Below are 18651 nucleotides of genomic sequence, written 5' to 3' on the forward strand. Positions count from 1 at the left end.
CTTACATGAAGGCAAGCTCTGGGGGTAGGGCAGAAATTGGGACACTGGTGAATAGAATGTAATATAGAGGTGGGATTAATATTTGAGCTTTTAATGCCTTAAAAGGCTGTATTATGAATAGCTTGGTTAATGATGGTGTTACAATAAAAATGAAAAATAATGAAAATCTGGGGCCGGAGAGATAACATGGAGGTAAAGCATTTGCCTTTCATGCAGAAGGACAGTGTTTCGAATCCTGGTCTCCTGTGCCTGCCAGGGGCGATTTCTGAGCATAATGCCAGAAGTAACCCCTGAGTGCTGCCGGGTGTGACCCCAAAACCAAAAAAAAAAAATTTATGAAAATCTGAATTTAGAAATCAGACCATATGCAGAATATATGAGAGAAAAATTTTAATATAAGTTGTTTGGGTTAAATATGATGTCTTGTGTAGCTTGTATTATTCCTTCTATTAATTAAGGATTATTGTTTCAGTGACAGAGTATATTCCTTACATACTGATGCCCTGGGTTTAATCCCAGGCACTGCAAAACAAAACTAAGCCTGATGAAAAGGAAGAATACAACTACTACAGATAACAAAATTTGTATTTTCATTGTATGCTTGGTACCTTTATAGTATTATATATGTATATATTATATATGTATATATAAAACTTTCTTCTAAAATAAAATCCCATGAGCTTAACATTTTTTCTCAACTTAAAAGGAAATATGACCTACAATCTCTAGAAGTAGTTTGGGAAGCCAAAGCATAGCCTCCGTTGAAGTTATCTTAGAAAGATCAGGATTTCTGTGAGGATCTTGGTTCTGAACAAGGAAGGATGCCATTTTGTAAGGACCACATGGTATATAATATGCTAGGTTTCCTCAAGCCTATTCCAATAACACCACCCCAAGCTACTTAGCCATACCAGGTAGTCTATGGGGAAGGACACAGGGAGTAGTGGGAAGGTACACCTAGAAAACAGCCAATCATTGTAAAGATCATCAAAAAGCTAGAATCTCATTATGTCTCTTTCCTATATAAGCTTATTCACTACCTGGCAGGGTTCCTCTCCTAGAATGACAAAGACCAGTCAGTTTTGGATCTCTTGGTAGACGGATTAAAGTTTTGTTCAGCTTTACTCCAATTGTGTAGTCTTGTTCTTTGACTCTGGACCCTAACACTTCTTCTGATAACTACACGCTTTATTATATTTTTTTTGTCCTTCCAATTAGGAACTCTTCAGAAAAAAATCGTAAATCATGTCCTAAATCAATCATAATAGAAGTACTTCTTGATAGTCTGTTTTTACCTTCTCCATATTAATATTGTGCAAACAAAAATCATTCTTTCTCAAGCTTATCAAAGGAAAAAAAACACTAGATGGAGTAAGACTGGCAAAAATTTATCCAAAGCTACTTAAATTGAGGAAAGAGTTTGAATTAAACTCCTTTAAAACAAAGGGGAAGATTTTAAGTGTAGCTGTGGCCTAAAGCATCTACTTGACTTCCACTTGACAGATTTATCACTGGCAAGGTTCAGTCTACAGTGATTAGAGTAGCTGTTTCAGGTTTATCAAATTAAGAGTTCCACTGGCACACAGACTAGGAGTTGAGGGAGAGGCAGGAGATATAGCACAGTGGTTAGGGCATTTGTCTAGCACACAGTCAATCCAAGCTCGATCCTCAGCATTTTATATGATCCCCAGTGCCTAACAGGAGTGATTTCTGAATGCACATCCCTAAGTATGGCCCCAAAACAAAACAAAAAAACAAACAAAAGAAAATTACATTGCAAAGGGTGGCTCCAAGAGACTACTCAGAGCAGTAAAAGGAACAGAAGGTTGGGAGATTTACATGTCCAAAGGGCAGAGAAAAGACAAACACATGCAAAATTTCTAAAGTAAATATTCTAAGAGAGGTCTGGAACTTGTAGTCAAGATGAAACCTGTTTAAAGTTTGATGAAACCTGTCTAAAGTTTCATCAAGCTGAGAAAAACAATGTTAAGGTCACCTTGATGTCTAGAAATCTCTTGCCTGTCTGCTCTCAAAAAGCACAAACAACTGGGAGCTGGTTCCTATTCACTGAATAATTCGCTGAATAGCTTTATTCCTATATCTATGAATGTTACCACACCCTGAAAGTCTTCATTCAGTTAATTTCTTGCTTTGAAGCTAATCAGTTCTTATGTTTTATGACTAACTATTGGCTAAACAATTCCTAAGAACTGATTATTATTCCTTACACTTTCCAAAGTAAACTGGTCTATTTCTTTCCTAATATAGATAGAAAGAACTTACAAAGATGTGTCCTCTATAATTAATTAAAGAGCAATGAACTGGCTAGAGTTAAAAAGATTCAGGGAACTCAAGAATCAAGGCCCTTGTTTTCTTATCTGAATCAGTGGATTTAAATGCAGGCTCCACCTTTCCTCACCAAGAGGCAGACAAGTCCTGACTCAGCCAGCCTAAGGTGTTGTAATTGTTCTTGATTTAATGACTTCCTGTCTTTCTTCCCTGCAGGGGCTTTAAGAGGAAAGTTTCATTCTTAGCTAATAAAAGAGCTACATTTCTAAAATAGTCCTAACCTCAATCATCAACGTTACATTAGGTAAACTTAAGGATAAATTGTCAGTTTTTAATAACTACAAAGCTTCAGAGATAGTTTTATTAATTAGTAAATGAGTAGAATTTTCCTTTTTTGGCAGTCTCTAAATATTTAGATTGTTTTACAACATTTACATCATATTTCAATAATGTGGTGACACCATAAGATGCATAATTCAGTACAGTATATAAAACAATATTTCTCAAAATGTAATGTGAGTCACCCAGCAATCTTGTCAAAATGCAAATTTTCATTCAGTATATTCCATTTTTTAAATCCTTTCTGAAAGGGCCTGGGGCCCTAAGTCAGTGACTAAGTATATGTCTCAGATGCTTAAGGACTTGTAAGGACCAGAGCAATAGTAGAGTGGTCAAAGTGCTTGCCTTGCTTAAAGTAGATCCATGTTTAATCCTCAACATCCTCTGTGGTCCTCTGAGCACCACCAGGAATGATTCCTGAGCACAGAACCAGGAGTAACTCCTGAGTATCACTGAATGTGGCCCCCAAACAAAAAAACAAAAAGCTTAATTGATCTCTGGTATTACCACACAGGCCTGTGTGTGACCCCAGCACATCAAACATGTCTGCTATCTGGCACACCACAACCACAAATTTGTGTGAGCACAACTGAAAGTAGCTCTCAGAGAGCACTGAAACTAAGAAATGTGAGCCCTAGTAATCGAATGTAAACCCAATGGGCTGATAAAGTTGGTGAAGTGAGGAGAGAGGAGGCAGCCTTGAGAAGGGACTCTACCACTTTCTATCTAACCTCTGCTATTCTGGGAACCAGTGGAAAATCTAGGACTGAAATGAGTTGGCTAAAAGCCTTTTGCTTTGCAGGAAAGAAAAGTCAATCCTAGAGTTTACTTAGTCCTCACAAGTTCTCATCCTACTATCTTAAAAAAAAATCAAGAAGAGACAGTGAAATAAAAAAAAATTATTTTATTTGGAAGTTCTAAGGTAAGGTAGAGAGAAAGAGAAAGAGAAACAGATACAGAAAGACAGAAACAGAGAGAGACAAAGAGAGAGACAGAAACAGAAAGAAATATATGAGAGAGAGAGAGAGAGAGAGAGAGAGAGAGAGAGAGAGAGAGAGAATGTGTGCTTTACCAAAGGCTAAGGCCTGGAGAGCCTCAGTACACATCCCAACATTCAAGTTTGAAATAACCCATTTCAAGAGGGAAGATAAGGGCACCATTATATTCATGCGCTGGCATATGCATGCTTACTTTGTTCCAAGTTGACTTATACAGGGCTTTCTCTAACCTCTCCATGTATTACCATTATACCTAGTAAGAGTCTTTTGCTATGGTGGTTGCCAAGGGAAAGAGTTAGGAGCAGTTGATGCTCCTTTTTGACATTTTTTTTTCTGGCCTTTGCTCCGGCTAGAGCTTCAAGAGGGGTCCAACCTTCTTTGCGTGGATGGTGGCATCAGTTTTGGCAGCCTCAGGGTTATTAGTTGGTTTTATTACTTCCCAAGAACTCATTGCCATGGAGATGGAGGTGTCCTTTTCACATCTGTCTACCAACATGATTCACCCACAACACTGGGAAGACAAGAAAAAAAAAATTATTACAAAATTTCTGGTCCAGAGAGATAGTAGAGAACATGGGACAATTGCTTTGTAGGTAGCCAACATAGATTCAATCCCTGACACTTAAAAGGAAAGGAGTTTTCCCTATAACGAGTTCTTTTTTTTAAGCGCAGCTTTGCTTTAAGTTTTAAGTTCTTCATAAAAACTCAGTGACCCTGTCTAAAGCTGTTAAAAGCCAGAGTCACAAGCCAGTGACAACAAAAGATAAGTGCTCTCCAGCGATCTCCCCTACCTCCTGGTCTTAAAAGTTCTCGTTTTGAATATCAAAACCTCAGGTCAGCACAAAGAGAGAAGTCCTGGCCCCACTCAAGGGAGGGGCCATATATCCCAACTCATTCAGGGTCTGTTTTTTTTTAAGAACCATGACAGGGCAGTATGTAATCTGGAACCAGCAAGAAAGCCCTAGTCTAGGGTTTGTTCTACGACCTGCACAACAACCATGATCTCTAATTCCAGAGACCTGATTGAGACAATTGCAACTGAATGGGTCCTCTGGAAACATAACAAAAGACAATATCCCAGGTTCCACCCGAGGATCAACGCAAGGACCAAGACCATCAACCGCAGAAGACAGATTAAAATGACATTGAGGAAACAGAACTTCTAAAATCAAGAAGAAAGACTTCATCGTAAATTCTACTCCTTGACCTGTGCAGAGACTGAGATCTCTAGATAGAGAGGTCTGATTTTATCATCCAGATCGGAGCAAAAGTCTTCCATACAACACAAAAACACCAAGGGGAGAGTAAATGAACTTGAAAGGAGTCTATAGATAATCTCATGACAATATATTCCAAGGGTGGAGAAACCCTGTATCTCTTAGGCCAAGGGGATTCCCTTTTTCGAATGACCCCAATTTTTACTGTGCCTATGCAGGAGGGGAATGGGGAGGGTGGAGAGATAGCATGGAGGTAAGGCATTTGCCTTTCATGCAGAAGGTAATGGGTTCAAATTCCGGCGTCCCATTTGGTCCCCTGTGCCTGCCAGGAGCAATTTCTGAACATGGAGCCAGGAGTAACCCCTGAACACTGCTGGGTGTGACCCAAAAACCACACACACACACACACACACACACACACACACACACACACACACACACTAAGCACAAAATAATCTTTTTTTCTTTTTTTTTCTTCTCTTATCTAGTTTTTGTCATTTTCTTTGTTTTGGTGTAGATATTTAAGTAGTTGTCCACTTTTTATTTATATATTTACTTTTTCTTTCTTCTTTTCTTCCTTTTTGCGCTCTGTCATGTTTTTTATCTCAAGACAATGGCAATTATGTGGTGCATATCTTTATTGCTGCAGTGCTCACTGGATATTTTATTTGATACTTCTTTTTGAACTGTTGTGGTGTTTCACCTTCTTTTTTCCCCTTCGTCTCTGAAAAGTTTAATTCAAGGAGTGGAATTGGTTTACATACTTTGACTTCCATGCATTTCCACAGAAAGGCAAAAAAAGTTAAAATTACATCTGTTCTGCGTTTATGAGATAACAGACATCATATTAATAACCCCATAGGGAAAACAAACTTACCTTACTTGTTCTGAAATCTATGTTCAAAGCTCCTGCCTGTCAAGGAGAAGAAGCAGTCAAAACTTGTACATTTTATGCTATTAAACTTGATTGAATCTCTACCACAAAATGTGGAGGTCATCATGTCTATGGAATTTAAGGAAGTGCTTACTGACCCACATAATGTTTGAAAAAGCACACGTAACTCTTTTAAGAAGGCAGAAAAGAGTCCATTAATACTATTGGTTTGGATTCTATAGTATTTCTTATTTTGTAGGTCTTCTGTTTTTTTGCCATGTGTGTGTGTGTGTGTGTGTGTGTGTGTGTGTGTGTGTGTGTGTGTGTGTGTGTATTTCTTTTAGATAAATAAAAGACTAAAGTGTGGTTAGGATAAAAAGAGAATTAAAACTAATAATAGTTTGGATATCTGTTACTTGCCAGACATTGTTCTAGGCATATTTCATTTAACTTAATCCTCAGGGAAACTTAGTGAAACTATTATTTATTTACTATTATATTTAACAAGTAGCACTCATGGGCATTCAGGGATTAAGCACTGGCCTAAACACACATAAAAGATGGAGAAGCTCATCTCCAAAGTTTGCCTATACAACCAAAGCAAGTAAGTTGTACTGTTCTTTATAGTCAAAGATACAGAAAGAAATGATAAAGGTCTTTCTTGTTAACTATGTTAAGTGCTCAGTTACTGGGTATCATAGGATGATTCACAACACAATTTAGTGTGAAGTTTGATATTTGTCAGGAAATGTAACCTTATATAGGAGTCAAGTAGAGTTGTTCATGGAAAATTCTATTCAGTCTTATGAAGTTTAGATGATCTTTTTTTAACACCTGGCAGTCTATAAACAGATGAGCTTAAGGTGCAAATTCCTTGGCCTGAAAATGGGCTATTGGTGAGTTTCCAGCCAATAGGCCCTGCCAACCCAAGGTAATCAATGTGATTATTATCATTAGTAGTAGTATTAATATCAGTATTAGTGGAGTTAAAGTAACGTTATCTTTATTATTTTCTTATAAAAGATAATAAGAATAGTGGTTCTCAAAGTTACCACCCTCAGAGATAATTTTGATGTAACTGTCATGATTGTGGTCTGGCCCTCAACCATAGTATTAATAATGTTAGCTATAAGGTATTTCCAAAACTATCCAAGTGACTCAAGGAAGCTTGAGGATCTTTCCAGTAAAAAAAAACTCAGGATATCTTCAATTATCTGTTGATGCCCTCCCACCCCAAGTAAATTCTTCTACAGGCCATCTCCAAATTTTAAGGAGGGAGATTATCACATGCATAACTATTGTAAGTATGGGACTTACCACACAAAATAGCACTTTGCATTTATAGATGCTGTATCCACATTAGTTTATCTAGAAAACTGGAACACAGCTATTTTGTTGAAGGCAGTTAAGTAATAACTGAAAATGAGTAGTGAAGGAAAAGTAGAGACAGGGCTCCTGTGTTTATTCTTCCAAAAATAACAGGTTATTCCTCCAAAGCCAGAGTCCCAGATGTTGTAAATTCTTGCAATAACTAGAGTATTTCTTCAACAGAGATAAATTCAAGAAAATTTTCTCTAGGGGGAGTATCTGACTTCAAATGATGTCAGTCTATTCTTTGAAGAGTTAAAAAAAACTGTATATATATATATATATATGTGTGTGTTATTTAATAAAAAAAATACATAAAATCAAAATGAAGTTTTGTAATGCCCCAGAGAAAGTTATTTTAACTCATCAGAAAGGAAGTACTTTAACCCAGTCTTGGCTATAAATGATATTAATTAGGAACTAAGACCAAGAATGTGATATACAACCACTTTATGGAAAAATACACATTTCAGTGAACCATAAGAGCAGAATGTATGTTTAGTAATTCGCACATAACATAGGTTAAGAGGTTAAATTGATTAAATTTCAGATTAAAAGCTTGCTTGCCAGCTGAAATTAGTTATCAAAGCAGACCCCATTTAAATAGCATTTCGCCTTTAGAACTCAACTTTCTGTCTGCCCCACTTCATCTACTTAACACTTAAAATGTAAAGCAAAACAAAACAAAACAAAACAAATAACCCCTGAAAAAAAAAAATAGGCACACTGAAAGAGAGCCAAAACTGCGTTTACTTGTCTCTTTATTTTATTTTCTTTCCCATTTCTTTTTCAGCTTTTAAAACAAGCCTCTCTCCAACAATTCTTACCCCCTTAGCCAAGAGTAAGGGACACATTTCATCTATGCCTTTTAGGGGGAGGTAGGGCGTGATGCAAAACAAAACAAAACAAATAAGAACTTTTTTTTCCTTATTTCAAAATCTCTAAAATTTGCCATTTTGAAAATACCTCTTTTCTTCTCTCCTAAGTGTCATAGAAAAGGTTCAGCACTTTTAGCCACAAAACAGTATTAGTTGTCTTCTTTACAGTCCTTCCATCTGCAGGGTGGGGATGCCAGCAGCCCCCCTGAAGCTGTATCTCGCAGCTCTCAAAGTTCTTAGAGTTGGTTCAGGTTTCAGAGCAGGTTTAAGAGCATATTTTGGGGCCGGTGGGGTGGCGCAGGGCTTAAGGGCCTTGCATGCGAAGACCTAGGACGGACAGGGGTTCCAACCCCAGCATCCCATATGGTTCTCTTCCCCCAAGCCAGGAGCGATTTCTGAGCGCAGAGCCAGGAGGAACCCCTGAGGGTCACCGGGTGTGGCCCAAAAACCAATAAAAGCACAAAAAGAACATGTTTTTCCCTAGGAAAAGTGGAACCACCAGCTCCTTCCCCAGGTGCGCCTCTGGTCTTTCTGGTTCACCATCATCAAGGAACCAATTTTGGGGGAAGCCTGTTAAATAAATGCTGGATTCTGCAGCAGTCAGTGATGCCATTCTCCGTGCCCAGGGTGCCTCACTCCCTGTTGGTGCGAAAAGTGAAGGCGGTCATGGTGCGCTCCTCGGTGCGCCTTGTCATTTGGCCCCGGGTCCACGCGCTCTGCAGCAATTCTTGGGTCACCTGGTAATCCACGACCCGCACGAGCACTGATTTGCTGGTGGCCTGGCTGTCTGCACCCCGACTGCCCGGAATTCTCTCCGGAGATAGAAAGGGAGGAGAGGGGCACCCGCGTTCCTGGGGAGCGTCCGCCCCTTGGCGTCCAGGGTCCTCCTGGCTCCCCAACCACCTCCTCTCCGGGTGCAGGAGGAATAGCACTTTCTCTCGGACCCAGGGCTCACAGTCCACGTTGTCTCCGGTGCCTCCGTCCTCTGGGGTGACACTTCCTCCACTGACACTCGCCAGTGAGGAATTAGGGGCTCCCCGGGCCAGGGGTGCCTCTGCCAGGCGCGCGCAGACCCTGGTGCGCCCCAGGCTGCGCCCCAGCCGGGAGGGAGGATCATTCATGCGTCTCTTTTTCTTTCTTTCTTTCTGGGGGTCACTCCGAGCGAAAGCGGGGCGTTGGCTGGTCCTGGGTAAGGTGTTGGGGCCACGCCCGGCTCCCCTGCCTGTGAGTCCAAATCAGATTTAAGGCCGGGCCTGTGTTTGGCGCCTCCCCTTTCCTTTCTGCTACCTCTGGGTCCTACAGCTGGCTCTGATCCAGGGACGGTCCCCTGGCTCAGAATAGCTTTTCTTCTTCCTTTCCCTTCAGTTCTCCCTTCTCTTCCTGTCCTTGACATTCTCTCTCTCTCTCTCTCTCTCTCTCTCTCTCTCTCTCTCTCTCTCTCTCTCTCTCTCTCTCTCTCTCTCTCTCTCTCTCTCTCTCTCTCTCTCTCTCTCTCTCTCTCTCTCTCTCTCTCTTTCTTTCTTCTTTCTTTCTCTCTTTTTTTCTTTCTCTTTCTTTTTTCTCTTCCTTCCTTTTTCTTTCTTTCTTTCTTTCTTTCTTTCTTTCTTTCTTTTTTCTTTCTTTCTTTCCTTCCTTTCTTTTTTCTCTTCTTTCTTTTTCCTTTTCTTTCTTTCTTTCTTTCTTTTTCTTCCTTCCTTCCTTCCTTCCTTCCTTCCTTCCTTCCTTCCTTCCTTCCTTCCTTCCTTCCTTTCTTTCTTTCTTTCTTTCTTTCTTTCTTTCTTTCTTTCTTTCTTTCTTTCTTTCTTTCTTCTTTTACTCTCTTCTTTCTTCCTTTTTTCTTTCTTCTTTTTCTCTCTTCTTTCTTTTCTTCTTTCATCTTTTCTTTTTCTTTCTTCTTTTTCTTTTTTAATTTTCTTTCTTCTTTCTTTCTACTTCTTTTCTTTTTATTTTCTATTTCTTTCTATTTCTTTCTTCTTTCTTTCTTCTTTTTCTCTCTTCTTTCTTCTTTCTCTCTTCCTTTTTCTTTTTCTTTCTTCTTTTTCTCTCTCTTCTTTCTTTCTTTTCTTTTTTCTCTTCTTTTTCTTTCTTTTTTAATTTTCTTTCTTCTTTTTTCTTTCTTTCTACTTCTTTTCTTTCTTTTTATTTTCTTTCTTCTTTCTTTTTTCTTTCTTTCTTTCTTTCTATTTTATTTCTTTCTCTTCCTTTCTTTCTTTTAGAATTTTTTTTTTAGATCAGCAAGATCAAAAAGAAGGGAAATTACATTCAATTACGTACAAGCAAGAAATGCCACCTGCTTGTCCCCTGCTTACCTTACTCTTTCTTTCTCCATGAACAAGGCACAGGATGCCCTTGTACTATACTATGCCCTCTCAAAAGCCCAGGACGAAATAGTGTCTTTCCAAAAAAGGTGAGTGTTTGTGTGTGTGTGTGTGTGTGTGTGTACTTAAAGTTAATCAAATCCTGAGTTTTTCATATTACTATGAATCTTATGCCACTTTATTCATCATCCCAGATTAGAAAATATAGGCCAAAAGATCAGCTTGGCAAATGGATTATTGGACAGGAAAGATAACATAGTGGGTATGAACATACCCAACTATTTAACGTAGTTGTTAAACGTAGTTTATCATAAACATAGTTGATGATTGAAATTGGAGCCTTTGATGAAATGACAGAATTTTTTTTTTTTGGTTTGTTAGTTTGGGTCAATATCTGTTAAGACAGTGGTTCCAACTGTTTGTGTTCACTTTAATTAATGGCTATTCCATCTTGGTAGTTAATTTAAAACAGGATGTCAAACATAAAACCAAAAAAACTGCTCAGAGAGATTTTGTATTTTAATTTTAATTTCAATTTGTGTATTTGTAAAGTATTTCCCATTTTTGCACCCCTGCCCTCCAGTTCTGCTTTTATTTCTCTTTAACCTCAGAGGTTAACAACATATGTCTTTGGGAATCCACTCATTGATAAGCCTGTTTACACACTAATCTATGACTAAATTTGAGAAAACTAACTAATAAAAAATAAATAAAGAGCCTATTGATTTGTGATGTCCAGTCCACTGTGGTAACAGGTGCTGGTTTTATAAGATACTGTTCATTGTTTTTCCTATCTGATCCAGGATAACTAGTGTGTTGTCATTCCTGCCAGTATAATATGGTGAAAGGTATTTAGGAAAGAGGGCATTCTGGCATCTACCAGCTGGTATAACAAAAGAAATGTAGGCGGTGTGAGAAAACCTGGGTCAGGTCTTGTTGATAAGAAGCCTGGTCATGCATTGATGTACTGGCAAATAACAAGTAATGTTTCTGAGTGTTTTAAAGAAGAGAAGAACTATTCTGAACGGTCTATGTACTTAAACATGTCTTATTCAAACCCCATTAAAAAAAAAGTGGCATTCTTTCTATAGTTTCCTTGAGAACTTAGAAGAACAGGGAAGTTATGTACTTTCAGGACCAGATAGTACAAGAGTAAGATTCTGGCCTTGCACCACTGACCTGATTAAAACCCAACACTGTTTATGATCTTTGGAGTACATACAGAAATGAACTCTGAGCACCAGAGCCAGGAAGAGGCACAGCCCAGTGTGGCTCCAAACAAAGAATCTGCCAAGGTCAAGCACAGGCAAATAATGGAAATGGAATTCTAATATGTTTATTTAAATGTTTGTTCCTACTTCAGTTACCTTTCTACTATATAATTTTTTAACTTCATGTTATTTTGTTGGGGGGAGTCCTCATTTATTATCATCACCTTAAAAAAATAAATGTCATTGACCAACTTATAAAGCATCCCCTTCCCACATATTCTATTTGAAATATATAGTACTGGGGGCAGGAGTGGTGGCACAGAGCAGTAAGATGTCTGTCTTGCCAGTGGTAGCCTAGTACAGACCTCAGTTCGATCCCCTGGCATCCCATATGGTCCTCTATGTCAGGAGTGATTTTTGAGCGAATAGCTAGGAGTAACCCCTGAGCATCACTGTGTGTGGTTCCCCTCAAACACCAATATATATATAATATGCTACATATTATATATTATATTAATATATATTATATAATAAATAAAACCGAATAATATATATTTATGTTTATTTTCTATTCCAGTAATTCATTTCAAGGGAAATTTCGATTATGTACATTGTGTATCTTTCAAGGATACATAATGAGGCATAGCGAGTTGGTATAATTATATTTGGTATAATTCAAGTGATTAATGAAGATTGAGGAGGCTTCAGGCCAGCTCCTCATTAGCATGTTGTTCATTTATTTAATCAGAAATTACTGAGTCTGTGTTAGGGGTCAGCTAAGTTTCAGGTGTTGGGAGCATGGGAGGGAATGGGCCCAATTTCATGTTCTCTAAGTTTTTATTGTGCAATAACTTCTCAATGTTGTTGATAGACTTTTGAAAACTGTTACTTTAACCTACTAAGCATATAAGGAAAGTAAGTTATTGAGTAACTTCATTCTATTTTTCCCTTCAGGAGGATTTTTCTATCATAAATGTTAAAATGTAAAATGAAATTATCTGGAAGAAAATTTAAGGTTCAAGGTTTAGCTGTGTAGGTAGCATACAACAGATTATGTTCAATAAAAGAATTTTTAAAAGATAAGTGTTAGGCATATTATGGTATGCTTTCAAGTAGCAATATGAGAATGAATATGGAGAGCATTCCAAAGAAATACCTGTATGCTGGGCAGCTGCAAATATGCCCAAAAATGTAGTCATCATGTTTAAACTAGGCCAGCTCCATAGACTCAATCTTTTCTCAAGTAAGATGTAAACTGGACCATGGAATATTATGAGTACATTGGTCCACACAGCAGAAAGCTGACCATCTCAAGAAAAGAGAATGGCCAAGTCCCTGCTCACCCGAAAGCATTCATGCTGCCTTCAGCACCCAGAATACTATTTCCCTAATAGTCTTGCATGATCACTGACTCTCTTTGATTCCCTTCTGGGATACTACTATGACCATACCTTAGGTACACCAGTTTGGGGCTGATATCACCAGGACTTTTTGGAGTGAGGGAGGGCAACATATACTCATACCTTCTTAATTCTGGGAGGCCTGGCAACTGAGTACATGTCCCTAAAAGTTGTAGTATCACTAATAGTGCTTTGAATTTATGGACAAATTCATTTGTTTGATGCTGTCATCCTAAAGCAACATCCCAATTTAATAAAATGAACAGTTAACAAGCGCTTACTAAAACTTTTGCCACTGTATTAATGACTTAATTGGATATACAATAATTTTCACAAATGTGCTTGCAACTGTTTTTTTTCTTCTTTCTTTCTTTCTCTTTCTTTCTTTTTTCTTTCTTGCTTCTTTCTTTCTTTCTTTCATTCATTCTTCCTTTCTTTCTCTTCATTTTATTTTTTAATTTCTATTTCTATTTTTTTCAATAACTACTTTCACTTACGTGGATACAAATGTATTTCAACTATTACAACTATGTAATTCATTTTCTTTAAATAAATAAATTAAAATAAAAAAACTAAATTCTGTAGCAGTAGTAACATAAAACACAGTTTTATAGAGGCTTTATATTTTGCCATAGGAGATTAGGCTACATTGGGCATAAGAAGTGGGGGCAATCTATCAAGCAATGAGACAGACTCATTAGCCATAATTTCTAAATCTAAATTTCTAGATGTCAAGAAGTTATCTATTAATCATAAAATAATTTTAAGAAGGAAGTGTTGAGGGGGCAGAGTGGTGGCACAGCAGTGGGGCTTTTGTCTGGCATGCGGTTCAGTCCTCCAGTGTCCCATATGGACCCCCAAGCCAGGGATAATTTTTGAAGAACATAGCCAGGAGTAATCCCTGAGCATTACCAGGTGTGTCCCAAAAAATAACAGGAAAAAAAAGAAGGAAGTGTTCAATAAATACAGATATATGCTAAAAATAATATAAACCACCAGAAAATTAGATAGCTTTCTCCCACAGAGTAATATTATGTGCTGTAATATATTTTTGAAACTTTTTACTATATTGAAGTACAGCAATTTACAAAAGTATTCATAGTTGTGTTTAGACATACATTTTTTTAACACCAATCTTACCACCATCTTCAACTTTAATCCATCAATATGTTCAGGTTCACTCTTCTAACCCTCATTTCAGTCTGCCATCTTCACAGACATTTTTTTATGTTTGTTAGTTAGAGTTTGAATCTCATGATTTCAGTATTGTTGACTCTGGATATTAGGTCTTAAACCCCTTCATATGTCAAAATTCCCTTGATCTTTGACCTCTGTTATTTCTCATCTGTCTTCTCTCCTCTCCGCCTCTCCACTTGATTTCTGTCCTCCCCCCCCCATACTATGGGACCAACAATGATCAAGGCATTTCTTCTTTAAACAATTGTATTTTCATACAATTATTTTAAATACCACATATAAATTATATAATTCTACATTTGTCTTTTTTCTTCTGGCTTCATTTAACTTCATTTACTTCATTAATGTAATGATATCATCTAGTTCCACCTATGTTTCAATGAATTGTATGATTGCATCATTTCTTATAGCTGCATAGTATTCCATTGTGTATATATACCACATCTTTATGAAGATGGAATGCTTTAATATCTTAAAATACGTGAGAGCTGACAAAAGATGTTCCAGGGAACTATTTTATTTCCTCTCTAAATTGTTTGTTACAGTTACAAATATGCAGGGTAATAAGGAGTATGATATCTTAGGATATCCTAAGAATCATAAAATTGATGGCAGACACTATATCTGCTAGAAATTTCAATGGGAAAAATAATTTCTGTTGTTTCCATTAAACTTAGCAATTATTTTTGGTTTGAACTTCATGCCCTTTGAATTCATCTCAAGAGCCTTTGTTCTCTTTGAACAAGATTTCTTTTCCGTCATATTTTTAAATAAATAAAACTTGCTCCACCAAAAGAGTAGTTATTTTAAATACTTATGAAACAATATCACTTGTAATCATTTCACTTTCTCGCCTTTAGCTACCTTATCCCCCACTGGCTTGACGTTTTAGCCATTATCAATAGCTTCCTTCTATCAGACCTTAAGTTCTTGAATTGAAACTTATTTGGATCACCTGGAAAGCTAATAAAGTAAGGGACCAGAGCAACAATACATTAGGTAGGGGACTTACTTTGTATTTTGTATGAATACTGTCCTGTGTAGCCACAAAAGTAAAAAAAGAAAAATACATAAAATAAAAATAATACCTGGAGAAGTGAATATTTTACATTTTAATGATACATGGGTTTCATGGAGAATCATTTTCTGTCCACTGTGCCTATATCTCAACTTCTTGGATCTTACACACTTTCCTGTGCTGAACATGTGTCACTCCTTCTTTACCCCTTTTTTCCCCATTGAAAGTTCTCCCTGCTCTTTGTTCTGGAGTCTTCCAGGACACATTGATTTGTGCTGTCTTCTTGTACACCAACTTAAACACAATAAAGAAAACCAAAATTTCTTTTTGACTTTGTATTTAGTGTCTATTTGTAACAAATCAAGAAGCACATTATTCTCTTGTGTGGGGCTCTGCGCTCAATATATCAAATAGGTGTCCTAAGCGTGGGCAGGACTGATTCCCAATCACCACCATTATCCAGCACCACTACCACAAAAATGACCAATACATCATTTCTCTGAGTAGTTCCACACTTTGGCACTGAATTTATTACTAGCTCCTCATAAAAAACACAATATGTATTACTAGTTCCTCATAAAAGCAATATAATTTAAGTTCTATGATATACAACACATAATAAAAAGACTCTTCTGATTATACTTAAGGAAATATCCCAAAATTTTATAATGGTGCATTCTTACTTACTGAGGTATAAATGACTTCTTATTGGTCTTTTACTTTTGAGATTTGTCAATTTGAACAGTACACAATTTATTTCTTCTAATAAAGTAAGAATATATTGGGGGTGGGATTCAGGAATTTAGTAAAAAGAAGAAAATAGCTAAGAACTAGCACAATTGAGAAAGTTGTCATGGAATAAGTGGGATTTTTACCTGTATTGCTTTGGATATAGGGATTGGAAACCATGAAAACAGCAACTACTGCCAAATTATGTACCTTATCCCTTCAAATCATAGGTTTGAATCCTCATTATCAAAGTGTCTAACAGAAAATAGGGTCATTTGGAAGCAAGGTTCAAAAAAGTGATAATGATGGGTTGCTAGTCAGCTGACCTCCCACCCACTCTGTAAGGTAGAGTGAGAAGGCAGACACCTGCAAGTTTGCAAGAAAACTCCATCCAGAAACCCCACCAGATTGCCTCTTGATCTTAGACTTCCAATCTTCAGAGCTAGAAAATACGGAATACCTGTTTATTGGATCCACCTCGTTATGCTGACCCTAAACAGCCTGGCAGAGCAATAGTTCCAAGGATTATAGTTCCATAGAGCAATAGTTCCAGAGATTCTCATTAAGGTAAAGACTTCAGACACTGCTTCAGAGATGGAGAAGCACAGCACAAAAAGGGATCCATCTCCCCTTGAGTAGAGACCACTTTTACTTGATCCCTCCTACCTCAGAGTGAGCTCTGGTCCAGAGAAATAAAGCTATTTTCTAACCCATTGTGTTACTCTCTAAACATTCCTATACTCCACTGTTTATGCTTAACTTCTCCCTGATACTTGACTTTCCTTTGAAGATCCTTCTGCTCCATCTTTGCCCCTCAACCCTACAGACCTAGTTTCTCTTGTCCTATATAAGCATTGTTAGAATAGAATAAAATGTCTCTGGACATCAGTTTGGGACCTTTTCTTTCCCAGTTATCAGCTGAGAGGAACATTCTCTGTCCAGAATGCACCTGAGGGACAGAAGTTGAACTTGCCGGCTGGCAATGCCAGCAAACCTGGTGATCAAGCCATTAAGTCCTCATGATCTTATGTTATGTTAACCAGAGTTAACTAATATAAAAATTCTAATGTAAGTAAATAGGTATTACCATAAAAGTTTTAGGAGTTCACAAACTTTTTGAGAAAACTGGAGTAATCAGACTTAAAATTGATCAAAAGTCAAAGCTGTTGGAGAAGTTGCCACTACAGCAACATATTTGTTTTGCTGGTTGGAATGAATTCCACCTACTAAGTAATTAAATTCCAACCTCAGAAAGTGTCCATCAGGTTAAATGTGTAACCTTCTTGCCTTTGATATTGCAGAAAAAGATATAGATGAAAGATAGTTTGTGGACTTCCTTTGCTCCAATACATTAAAAAAAGACTATTTAATTTTTAGCATACCAGCATATTAGGGAGAGGCATAAGTTTTGACTACTTTCTTTACAAAAGAGATTATACAAGTGGAAACAGAGATAAACAAATGGGACAACTTTAAACTGAGAAGTTTCTATACTTCAAAGAAAACAGAAACCAGGATACAAAGGCCACCTGACACAGAATGGGAGAAACTATTCACCCAATACCCACCAGATAAGGGTTAGTATCTAAGACATACAACATACTGACAGAACTTAACAAGAAAAAAAATCTAACCGCATCAAAAAAAGGGAAGAAGAAATAAACAGACATTTATTTCCTCAAAATAAGAAATACAGATGACAAAGGCACATGAAAAAATGCTCCAATATGCTCCAACTAACTAATCATCAGAGAGATACAAGCCAAAGCACCATGAGATATCATCTCACACAACAGACGTTGGCATATATCACAGAAAACAACCACTGCAGGCATGAATGTGGAGGAGAAAGAAACTCATTTACTGCTGGGGGGAAATGCCCATCTAATCTAGCCTTTCTGGAAAATAATATGATATTCCTTAAAAATCTAGAGATTGAGCTCCCATATGATCCAGCAATACCATTCCCAAGGATATACTCAAGGAACACAAAAACACAATACAAAAATGCTCTCTGAACTCCTATGTTCATTGCAATACTGTTTACAATAGCCACAATCTGGAAACAACCCAGGTTTCCAACAATAGATGAGTGGCTAAAGAAACAGTATTGCATCTATTCAATAGACTACTATACAGTTGTTAGGAAAAATGAAGTCATATACATGGATGGATATGGAGACTATTATGTTGCGTGAAATGAGTTTGAGGGAGAGAGATAGACATAGAATAGACTCACTGATGTGTGGAATTTAAGAAAAATAAAAGATAATATGAAAATAATAACCAAAGACAACATAGATAAGTGTGGGAAGGGACCAGCCTATGATATGAAGCTTACCACGAAGAATGATGTGTATAGATAGAGAAATAACTGTACTGATAACTACCATGACAATGATAGAGAGAAACAAAATGTCTGTCCCAAAGACAGGGTAGGAGATGAGGGAAATGGGAGACATTGGTGGTAGGAATGTTTTACTGGTTAATTGTGTTGTGCATTCTATGTCTGAAACCCAACATTGAACATTTTTGTAACCACAGTGCTCAAATAAATAAATAAGTAGTAATATTTATTTATTAATAAAATAAAAATAAATACATAATATGAATATTTATTTGGTTTGGGGGTCATACTGGCAGCTCTCAGGTGTTACTCCTGGTTTTTTACTCAGAAATCACTCCTGGCAGCCTGGGGTACCATATGGAATGCTGGGATTTGCACCACCAATGATGAAGCAGCTGAGTGCAAGGCAAATGCCCTACCTCTGTGCTATCTCTTCAGCCCCAAATAAAGAAATTATTAAAAAGGAGA

The 18651-nt window shown here is 37.3% G+C and overlaps 1 protein-coding gene across 1 annotated transcript; it reads right to left on the reverse strand.

Annotated features, from left to right (window-relative positions):
• Positions 1 to 8595: 8595 nt before the first annotated feature.
• C18H6orf141 (chromosome 18 C6orf141 homolog) lies at positions 8596 to 9084 on the reverse strand. Its single transcript, XM_049765229.1, has one exon. The coding sequence runs from the start codon at positions 9082 to 9084 to the stop codon at positions 8596 to 8598; it is 489 nt and encodes a 162-aa protein (XP_049621186.1).
• Positions 9085 to 18651: the final 9567 nt, after the last annotated feature.

This window comes from Suncus etruscus, chromosome 18, assembly GCF_024139225.1.
Source record: "Suncus etruscus isolate mSunEtr1 chromosome 18, mSunEtr1.pri.cur, whole genome shotgun sequence".
In the NCBI taxonomy this organism is placed as follows: domain Eukaryota; kingdom Metazoa; phylum Chordata; class Mammalia; order Eulipotyphla; family Soricidae; genus Suncus; species Suncus etruscus.